This window comes from Micropterus dolomieu, linkage group LG20 (assembly GCF_021292245.1).
Source record: "Micropterus dolomieu isolate WLL.071019.BEF.003 ecotype Adirondacks linkage group LG20, ASM2129224v1, whole genome shotgun sequence".
Taxonomy (NCBI): Eukaryota; Metazoa; Chordata; class Actinopteri; order Centrarchiformes; family Centrarchidae; genus Micropterus; species Micropterus dolomieu.
In genome coordinates this window covers 20,632,356-20,643,800 of record NC_060169.1, presented here as the reverse complement: position 1 = coordinate 20,643,800, position 11,445 = coordinate 20,632,356, and the positions used below count along the sequence as shown (strand labels likewise).

Here is an 11,445-nt window from a genome sequence, read left to right as displayed (position 1 = left end):
ATCTAAATCATTATCACTATTTTTTGTACTTAAGACATCTGCCAATTTTTCCCCATAATGATGACTCCTAATCATTTCATTTTGCCCTGTGCTAATAGGAAACTTCAAGATGAGGTATCAGACCACTGAAAATGATTGGGAGTGCTTCCTTACAACTTTAAAGTACAAAAAATAAGCACCAGTACTACAGTATCAGCATTACCTATATGTGCTTAATTTGACCTTTCATGGTGAGAGTGCTCGTAGGCTTTCCCTATGTGTGTGTAGTCATGTTTAGACTTCTTTTATACAGTCTATGGTGTAGACTCAGTGAATTCCTGGCAGGACATCCCGAGAGGTGGTCTTTACTCTGTAAATACAAACAGAAAGCATGAAGTCAGACTTTACCGTAAACTTAGCAATATTGAAAAGGAAATTCAGTTGGAATAGGAGACTGTTCAGTGTATTCTGTTTAATTATCAATTAATAATTATCAAGGCCTATTGAATTGAGCCAAATAATAATTATTTCCAGGTCTTTGTTGACAAATGATACAATTACAGAAATACTCTTCATTGTATATGGCATTGGGTACTATATAGGCTATGTAAAAGCAAAATCATCAGTCTACAGCTGCAACAACTATTTTCATTATCAATTAGTCTGCAGATAATGTTCTTGATTAATGGATTCATTTGCTCTGAAACCCAAGCTGATGTCTCCAAATTGCTTGTTTTGTTCAATCAACAGTCTAACCCCCCATTATCATTTTACTATCACATTAGACTAAGAACAACAACAACTGAGAAATATAACGTGGCTTTGTTGCTACATAGTCCACTGTGAATCCCCTTTTGATCCTAATGTCAGATATTATTCATATCCATCATAGAGTTCTCTAATTATCCTCCCACTTTCATATTTGACATTATTTTGATATTAGACATAGATAGGCTATAGGAATTAAGTGGAAGTAGGCGTACTTCACCACCATACAGACAGTAAGCTACTGTAGGCTACCTGCGCAATGTCTTTGAGGTTTCACATCACGGAGTGAGTGGGCGTAGGGGGGGCGGATTACCTTGGTCTGGAGCGCAAAAATCCCCCACAGCACAAGGTAACTTGTGACTCTCCGGGTTTATTCAGCGCCCCGCGTCTGCGTAGCTTTTGGCGTGGGCAGCAATTTAACAGCCATCGCTTATGTCAGGCCATTTCTTGTAAATGCCCGCAGTTAGAAGAACACCAACTTCCGGAATGGGGCGGGGCAACTGAAGCTTCAGCGCACTCATTGGTCAGAGTGAGGACGCGTAGTCGAATCACCTCCCACTATTTCATTCATAACACGGGACACAATAAACTTGACAGGCATGTGTCGGGGAGACGCTGAACTGACTTGATTGAATCTGACAGTGAACGATCTGTCAACATCACAGGATATCACACACAGGGCCAAGAGCTCAACTGTAAGTGCTATATTACTTTTGATTTCTGTTCTGAAGGGTGAAAGCTGTGGAATGTAAGCCTATCAAATTAAATAAATAGCATAAAGCTGATAAAACAAATACAGCTAATTAAATAAATAATACACAAATAGACTACTTTATATTTTCATGAATTATATCGTCCTCATTTAGGTACAAGTTACCAATCCACAAACAACTTGTCTACATTAAGATGGCAAACACGGGAGGTCGGAGACTGAAACAGTGGCTGGTGGAGCAGATCCAGAGCGGACAGTACTCTGGACTGCAGTGGGAGGATGAAAGCCGCATTTTGTTCCGAATTCCATGGAAACACGCAGGGAAACAGGATTACAACCAAGAAGTAGATGCATCTATTTTCAAGGTTTGACAGCACTCTTGAGTAGTCCCAGGGATACATTGCTGTAGAGTTTGATAATAAATCTTCTGTGGCCAAATGGAAATAATTATTTAGACTTATTTTAATGTTATTGTTTTCATTTGTTTTTAGCATACAAAACGTTGAATACATTTATTTAATTTTTAAGTTATAAAAAAAGCTGAAGCCTAATTAAGTCAGTTTTATTGTAATTGTAAATTTGATACATTATGATCCAATGCAGTAAAAATATTTTCGTTAATCAGATTTTCTTTCTTCAGTTTCTTCTTGAAACATCTAAGTTTAATCCAGTACAATACCATCTTTAATGTTTGGTTTTTACCTCCACAGGCCTGGGCTGTGTTTAAAGGCAAGTTTAAGGAGGGGGACAAGGCTGAGCCTGCAACATGGAAGACCAGACTTCGCTGTGCTCTGAATAAAAGCCCTGACTTTGAGGAGGTGACCGAAAGGTCACAGCTGGACATCTCTGAGCCCTATAAAGTGTATCGCATTGTACCCGAGGAAGAGCAGAAACGTGAGTTTGTGTTAAACTTTAGTTAAAATCTGTGTCTCTATTATCCAACTGTCCAAAAGCCAGCACTGATGACCTTTAACATACATTTTGTATAACACTATTTTGCAAACTACTCATTTCCAGTGCAATGTATACTGCAGAATAACATTCCTGGATTCCTCGTGCAATAATTATCAATCATGAAACGAGTTTGGTGGGTAATCACTATGTTTGTACCTGAAGAGAGTCATAATGTCTTCTTCTTTCACCTGCAGATGGCAAAAGCTCAGTGATGGCAATGGCAACTACCACCAGCCCTGGTGATATCACTGACATGGACTGCAGCCCTGCAGAACTAGAGGAGCTCATTAAAGAGGTAAGCACCTGCACGTTGCCTTTATTGCCACTCAGCCCCTTTTATCTGTTTACCACTCTGTGCAGCCTCCTCCAATACATGCATTGAGCATACACGCTCCCACTTGATCTTCATAACTGTGAAATGTACAAAGGTGCTTTGTTGACAACAACTCCTTATATTGTTGTCTTTTTCCAGGAGGAAGGGTGTAGTATTCAGGCCAGTCCAGAATATTGGTCCCAGGGCAGCATAAATGGTAAGACAACCTTTTCTAACCCAGTTTACAAAAAAACCCATAAGCTACAACTTAAATTAAGCTGTTCACACATCAGTCAGTACTGTGGCTAAGTCTATCCAGGCATTTATCTACCTTTACCTCTAGTATCATCTCTCAAGTAGTTAAATGTGAGTTATATTGTTAAAATAACCACAGTGGAAAGCTCAATGGAGTGTCCCTGCAATTGTGGGTGCTAAGTAGAGGTTATTTGCTGTATTCTGTTGAATTCTGCAATGGAAGAATTGACTAACATCCTGTTGAACTTTGCTGACTCAGATGATTATTTCTTTGTGAGATCGTGCTTAGAGAAATGGTATTTCTGCTGATGCAGGAAAATAAAGACATGACAATATGGTCGTGTCCACTGTGTTAAAAAGGCGTCTTAACTTATCTCTTCCTCCTGTCACAGCTTTCCCACTGCACCAGGAGCCTTTGCCATCAGGCACTCTCAGCTCAGGTATTCATTTATGTTTATCCATGTAAGCGTCATAATCACATTAGACCTATAGATAAGCATCAACAGTAATGATAAAAAATATTGATTACAGTGTACTATGTCATTATTTTTGCAACATTTGCACCAAGCTTACCAAATGTTCTCCTCTCCAGCTCACTCCCAAATGATGATCAGTTTCTACTATGGAGGAAAGCTGATGCACAACACAGTGGTTGCTCATCCTGAAGGCTGCCGGATTTCCCCACAACAACAACACTTGGGTCGTGGCGCCGTATACAGTTCAGATAGCATGCAGAGTGTTCATTTCCCCCCTGCTGAGCTCATTGAGTATGACCGCCAGCGCCATGTCACACGCAAGCTCCTGGGCCACCTGGAGAGAGGTGTACTGGTCCGTGCCAACCAAGAGGGCATTTTCATCAAAAGGCTGTGCCAGAGCCGTGTCTTCTGGAGCGGGCTGGGAGAAGTGGGCTCACAATACAGCCCCATGCCTTGTAAACTTGAGAGGGATGCTGTTGTCAAGATTTTTGACACAGAAAGGTTTCTTCAAGGTGAGCCTCTATGTTTATTCAGTTATGCTAAACACATGCTTAAAGCAAGCAACATCATAAATGAGGATTGATACCTTGCACATACTGCCCAGCTGAACAGCTGTTCATGTACTTTGTATTTTTCAGCTCTACAGCTGTACCAGGAAGGCCAGTTTCCTGCTCCTGACCCAACAGTGACTCTGTGTTTTGGAGAGGAGCTCCATGATCTCAGCAATGCAAAAGCCAAACTGATCATTGTGCAGGTAAGACCAGTCAAGTCATGTCATTTGAACCTAGAAATCACAGTACTGACACCTTCCCATCACAGAAAAAAATCACTACAAATACTTCCATATGTTGACAATTAAAAAGAACCTTTCTATCTCCTCTCCCTATGGCAGATCACTGTAGTGAACTGCCAGCACCTGCTAGAGGCAGTGAACATGCGTCGCTCCCAGCCCTACTGCAACAACCCAAACCTGGAGATGTCTGATAATGTGGCCACTGACCAGATGGCCCGCATCTACCAGGACTTGTGCAGCTACAGCGCACCCCAGAGGCCAGCCTGCTACAGGGACAACATGCCCATCACTGCCTGAACTGCTCACGGTTCAGACAGTTTAGTTCTCAAAACTTTATTTTATTCTGACATGCATTATCTTTTTTGTTTTGATTTAGCAGTTTTGCATTCAGCCTTTATTATAGATAGGTTTTACTATCATATTGTGTTTTTTACTGAACTGTAATGAAATGCTTGGATGTACAGTAAAGCATTTTGTTTTTTACTAAACTACACATGTGCTTGTCTTTATATAACCTTATTGTTGTTTTATTCAATATTCGTTTTTGAATTATTACAATGACCAATACTAAATTGTATGGTAATGGCTAAATTGTGACAGGCACAGGTTAGATTTCTAAATGTTAATATTTCCCATAAAGATCATAGGAAAATGTTTTAGCTAATTAGCTACAAATTACATATGGCTTAAATTGCTGTCAGCTAATTTCCTAAGCATATCATAGCATTTTAGATTTTTGAATATTTAGGCACCATTTCAACCATTATATTTATCTGTATTAAAATCAATGTGGAGAACTTGGAACATAAAGAGAGAACATAAAACCCTAATGAAATCAACACAAACCATTGGAGCATGTCAGGTGGGAAAACATTTAAAAACAAGTGATTCAGCAGAGTATGTAGCCAACAGCATATTTTCTGTCTGCTTGTTTCAATGTATGAGTGGGTTTATATCACGCTTGATGGACGAAACATTCAAATCTACAATACTGTTTTATTGCCGACACCATTACCTGAAATAGAAACTTCTAGATGTCTTATACAGAGATAATTTCCTCCACATTCCCCCCATAATTTAGTTCAAATCATTCAGAATCTTTATGGATATTTTGGAGATCTTATAATTTGAAAAATAACTCTTGTGGTTTGAACAATGCTTGGCTGCACAACATACAAATGTCTGTGGTGTGGAAGATGTAAAGCAGAAATTTCAGAGACTTCATATTGTCTGAGACAAGAATTTGGTAGTAAGTTTCTCAGTTTAAATTGACTGAACATCTTCACTTCAGTCACAACAACAAAGTTGGTGCTTTACTATTGAGTCATTTACTATGAACACAAATTATTCCAACAGTTTAGGAGTAATGAAACTAAAAACACTGTATGAAACTAGGAGGATTTAGGCTACCAAAGGCAGGGAAACTCTCGGACATCCCCTCCCGACCTCCATCTTCCTAATAGTAACAGAAAGGACAGGAAGTGACCAACTGAAGCCAAATGATTCAATTATTCTCAATGAGACAATGATTTCTTCTCCGATGTCTCACACAGTTGGTCACTAAAAACCAGGAGGCATTTGATGGTGTCATCTCATGCGTCAAACAGGTTACATAGTGGCCATTTAGGCAGGGAAGTGCATACATGTTTGGAGTTAAGCATTATGTAAGTTTATTCATTTCTATAGTAGATGTCAAAGTGCTTAAGAACAACAAAAAGCAAATAAAAAACAGAGCAACAGAAATATACAGATAACCAGTGTTACAAGTTGGCTCCTGCTTGTAACAGAGAGGAAGCTCACGCAAACATAAGTTTAATGGTTTTATTGTACCAACTAAACAAACTTCAAGGCAAATGTGAAAATCAGTATTATCAGGAGTGTCATGAGTGTATGGGTGAGTGTAAAATGTAGTGAGTGCAAAAAGAAAAGCTAAATTAATCAAAACTGAAGAGCTGGCGTGTCCCAGGGGTGGTGCATGGTGCCGTGGGAATCAAAAGAGCGGGCAGAGTTGGCAGCCATCTTAAATACATCTCAACCAGGCTGAACAGGTGAGCCACATCTCCTGACGACCCTGGAACTCAAACACCAAACCAGCACAACACAACAGACAACCCCAGGGTTTTCACGCCCCCCCCCCCCCCCCCCCCCCCCCCCCCCTAAAAAAAAAAGGTTCTTATGGAGTGGTAATTACATTCAAATCTTAAAGTTACAACATAAAATTTTCCTTAAGTACAGGATAGATCACCTGAAAAATGGCGTCTCTGGATGTTACAATTACCTTATCCGCATAAGTCCTGTTTACCAACTCCCACTCAGCAACTTGGTACCTTAGAAGCAATTTAAGAGATAGGAGAAGAACACTGGAAACAGATGAGAAGAGGAACATAACCATTTTATATTAATGATCTAGACAATGCATCAGCCATAACATTTTCAGAACCTTTAATGTGCTGAACATCAAGATGGAAAGGCTGTGAGAACACACACCATCTCAACAAACGCTGGTTTGGATTCTGTAACGAATGTAGGAAGGTGAGAGGATTGCGATCCGTGTACACAACTAGAGGCCTACACCCATTACCTATGTACATTTCAAAGTGCTGTAGAGCCCAAATCAACGCAAGTGCCTCCTTCTCTACAACTGAGTAGTTCAACTGGTAGGAGTTCAAGTGGTAGGAGTTAAACTTGCGCGAGAAATAACTGGCCTCTCAATACCAGATGCATCTGTTTGCAGCAACACAGCCCCGGCACCAATATTGCTGGCATCCACTTTGATGTGAAACTGTTCCTTTAGATTTGGGGCTGCAAGCACTGGAGCACAAGAAAGGAGAGCTTTAACATAATCAAAAGCTTTCTGACAACAGTCTGACCAATGAAACTTGACTTTCGGACTCACAAGGTCAGTCAAAGGAGCAACTACTTCCGAGATATTTTCAAAGCAAAAAAAATGCATTTTTCTGGTCGTCTGTCATAACCGTTCCATTTTCTCCTGAGAAGACTCCAATTTTGTTCTGGCCATTCTACACGCTTCAAAGAGCCGTCGCTTGAAACCATTTACATAACCCAACAGGAGTATAGGGGGAATCAGGTAGTTCCCAATCCCCCTGTAGTACTGCCAGTGGGCCTCGGACATTGTGTCCAAAAACTAGATCATTTGGACTGAAACCAGTACTGGATTGGACAACTTCCCTGGCAGCCAACAACTGCCAAGGTAAACCTTGCCAGTCATGGTTCAACTCAGTGCAGTAGGATCGAAGATTTCAGGGTTTGATGAAACCTGTCAAGAGTCCCCTGGCTCTGTGGATGGTAAGCACTAGAGGTCGCATGTTTCACATGGAGTTGATTCAAAATCTCAAACATCTGTGAAGGGAAATTTGTGCCCTGGTCAGTCTGAATAACTTTAGGAATGCCAAAGATAGAAATAAACTGACTCAAAGCCTTAACCACAGATTTAGCCAAAGGATATGCATCAGGATACCGTGTGGACTGACATCACTGTCAACAGATACAAACTTCCACCCTTAGACTTCAAGTGCTGTTTGCAGCACACCTTCTCTCAGCTTGTGTGGTATCACAATTTGAAATATTGCCTCTCCAGCAAAACTTTCACCTTGAGGCAACATTTTCTTACCAACACCCACTCTTGTAGGAAATACCCATGTGCTGCACTGGTCATTTCACTGGCCGGGTGAACCTGAGACAGGAGTTCCTGTAAGGAGGGATCTTGTTGCTGCGAGAAACAGATGGAAGAACAGCCAATGAAACAGCTGCATCCTCCAAATTAACTTTAACCTCCTGTGCTTTACAGGTCTGAGCACAGGTTACTGCACAGGCCAGAAGTACATCAGTTAAGTTCCCCTCAAGTTCTGCAATTTTACTTACCACTGGTATGGATGAAATCACTAGTGAAGGAGGTACCTCAGGCCATACTCTCCCACCAGCCAGGTCATTCCCCAAAATGACACTCCTTGCACGGGTAAAGCAGGCTGGACTCCCATAGTCACCTCACCGTGCACTAAATCAGAAGACAGCAAAACCGATGCATAGGAGCAGACAACAGTTGCATACCCATTCCCCTAAACAGCACACAACCCCCCAGTGTCTGTTTCCGAAAAATGGAAAATAGACTCTATAATATAAGAGACTAAAGCTCCAGTGTCTCTCTGAATCTTAACTGGGATTTTCTTGTTGCTTCCTGACAAAGACACATAACCCTCACATATATAAGGTGCATAACCTGGATCAAATTCTTCTGAACTCAGGTCAAGCCGAGTCTGCATCTCAGGTTTCTCTAGACTTGAATCTGAAACTACTGCATCAGCAACTGGTTGTGGATTGGTATGGAGTTTGACAGCAGTGATAACCTCATCTCCATCAGTCCGGTGTGCAGGACCAGCCAGAGCAACAGGCTTGATTCTCCAGCTATTTTGTGTCTTGTTTTTGCTTTAAATACTGGCCCTTTTGACCTCCTTAACTTCTGGAACTGCTGGTGATAAGCCCCCGGCACCAGTTCATATGCTTTTAGCACTGCAGACTTAACTTTACTATAGTCCTCACTTTCAGCTAAGCTGTGAGACAGAAAATGCTTTGTAAGAGCAGTGTCTTTTCTAAATTGGACCATTGTCTTGAGTGACTAAGCCTCTCAAACAACCCAAAAAAAGTATCCACATCACTCTCATTGAATTTTGGTTACAAACTCAAGTTATAAGCTACATCAAAATGTGTCGGGGAAACCCCGGAAGAAGGTGGTGAAAACTTACCCTCTTCAACCAGGTCCCATTGGTAATGTTCTTGTTCTAATTCAGCTTCACGCAACTTTGTAGTTACCTTTAGACGTTCAATCTCCAGGGCTTGCCCTTGAGCACGGAACCGCTCCTTGTGGACACGTACTAGTTCCTCATGCTCCCTGTCTTGCTGGTACTGCAGCAGCATAATTTCTTTTTTCTGTTCAAAAGTTAATTCACCAAAGTCGACAGAGGAAAACTTAACCTGCCCTGCGACTGTGGACCAGCGGTGTCTTCTTGGGTGGCCAATACGTCATCTTTTAAACCAGTAGCGACTGCTTATGCTGGCAAAACTTCAAGCTGTCCTAACTGGGCCCTTAACATTGTCAACATGACCTCCTTACAACCATGCTTTGGAAGATCTACTTCATAATACTCAATTTTTAGTAGCTGGTCTTTAGTACACTTAACAATTCCGTACTTGGACATTGTATAAAGTCCTCCACATTAGCCATCTTTTCAACAGAACGACACCAGAACAGTACTCCTCAAACAAGATGGAGACAAAAGGGACCCACTAACCTGATAGCAATTTACCCCATTACTGCCCTGCTAGTATTTACCCCCTACTACTGCCTCACCAACAGCAGACCAAGTAGGGCACACTACCAACAACAACCATGAATAAGCCAGACCAAACAAACCTTTTAAAGTTTTAACCTGGGACAAAGCTATTTAGTTATTGTTTAAACAAGCTTTTGGAATACCTCTCCCCTCACCGCCTAACCAACACTAATTCACTATACTCAACCCTAGTCTTCATGCATGCCACGACAGGTGTTTAAACATAAACCCTATGACCTGGTCAAGCCCCAGCAATGCTGTTACTCACCTAGACAGTCATGGATGTGTACCCAAGACAGGCAAAATGTCAAATCGCGTTGATGCACAAAAATTAAAAACAACAAACCAACAAGTCCCCCAAGGGAGACAATGTTGCTTATTCCTACCGGGAGAGGTAACGCTAAAGGTTAATGTCCTCTAAAGGCTTCACACCAGGAAAAAACAAACAAGACAGCTCAGTTAACCTAGTTGGCACAATTTTAACAATTCTGGCTTATTCCCACCCTGGGACACACAAAAACAAACAAACCCATTCATTTGTTTGCCAAACTTCCTCCTGGTTATGGCCTAATTAACACTTTCAGCTAGTCAAACTGAACCCAAGGCCAAAACCCAATTATATGCCATTGTTGAAAACACACCTGTAAACTTCTCACACTATGTCAAGAACAGAACTAACATGCGGACCAACAGGTAACCCAAAACCAACCAAACCAAGTTCATAAACTTACTGGTGCCGTGGGAATCAAAAGAACGAGAGAGTGGGCAGAGTTGGCAGCCATCTTAAATACATCTCAGCCAGGCTGAACAGGTGAGCCACATCTCATCTCACCTGGAACTCAAACACCAAACCAGCGCAACACAACAGACAACCCCAGGGTTGTCACACCAGAGGGCTGTTTCCCAAAACCAGGAAAGCGGATTAAGCCGGGATTTTCCAGATATCCTGGCTGAATTAAGCCTTGACTTGGTTTCACAAAAGCAGTAGCACATAAATTACCATGGTGATTTATTCTGTGCAGCTAGCCTGCTCCAGACCGGGCTAACAGCCAGGCTTAGTTCATCCTGGTGCCGTATCTGTTCAGTCAGCGGTCACGCCGATCAGAAACCAAAGTGTTTTTTTCAGTCATTCCATGTTCTTATGTAGGCAGTTTGTGGTTACAAGGTTTCGTAATTGGAGAAGATGCGTGCACCATACTTTGCACACAATGAGCATCAGCGAGTAGGTTTATGTGGAATGAAAGCACTTGTAAAGAAAAATGATAAATAAAAGAGAAAGTAACACGGGTACAGCAATAAACCATTGAAAGAAAGTGTGGCAGCCTATAGTGGACCGACTGAATGTGTGAGAAGCTAAAAATATCGCAGCTCTTAAATGAAACTGTCATAATTATGTTATATTGTGCCTTAAAAGTGAGCCCCGGACATTATATGTCACTCAAAAAACTCACACACACTATGTAGGATTCCTATGTCATTTGATACTAGTCTCAAATTATAGTCCCACTTCAATAATGGGATCATCTGCTGCAAGTTTGGGAGAGAAAACAATCATCAGTACATTGTGCTCACAGTGTGCTTTGCAATAATCTCTTCTCTTTGTAGTTGCTGGATTTCCAATTTCCTCAGTGCCTCTTTTTATCTCCATATCTAAGTCCAAGTCCTGTTTTTTAATTTGTTAAGTTTTTCAAGTGTGTGTAGTTCAGACATCTGACAGTTTATAAAGCATAAATCAATTAGCACAGTGTTCACCTCTGAATGTGCTTATACTTACCACATTGGCAGACTGGCTGTCAGAGTGTAGGACTACAGCCTCAGGGTCAAGTTACAGATATCATACAGTATTT

The 11,445-nt window shown here is 41.3% G+C and overlaps 1 protein-coding gene and 1 long non-coding RNA gene across 2 annotated transcripts; one reads left to right on the top strand and one right to left on the bottom strand.

The window, feature by feature from the left end:
- Nucleotides 1-141: 141 nt before the first annotated feature.
- On the bottom strand, nucleotides 142-1,193 carry LOC123959118. The gene is made up of 2 exons (XR_006822232.1): nucleotides 1,061-1,193; nucleotides 142-349 (listed from the first exon to the last, which is right to left on the bottom strand). It is a non-coding gene; the product is annotated as an uncharacterized LOC123959118 (long non-coding RNA).
- Nucleotides 1,194-1,317: 124 nt separating this feature from the next.
- irf8 (interferon regulatory factor 8) lies at nucleotides 1,318-4,741 on the top strand. Its single transcript, XM_046032637.1, has 9 exons — nucleotides 1,318-1,442; nucleotides 1,614-1,824; nucleotides 2,170-2,353; nucleotides 2,608-2,708; nucleotides 2,886-2,943; nucleotides 3,374-3,421; nucleotides 3,574-3,969; nucleotides 4,096-4,211; nucleotides 4,350-4,741. Exons 2-9 carry the CDS (start codon nucleotides 1,654-1,656, stop codon nucleotides 4,545-4,547), a joined length of 1,272 nt encoding a protein of 423 aa, XP_045888593.1. The 5' UTR covers nucleotides 1,318-1,442; nucleotides 1,614-1,653; the 3' UTR covers nucleotides 4,548-4,741.
- The last annotated feature ends 6,704 nt before the right edge of the window (nucleotides 4,742-11,445 follow it).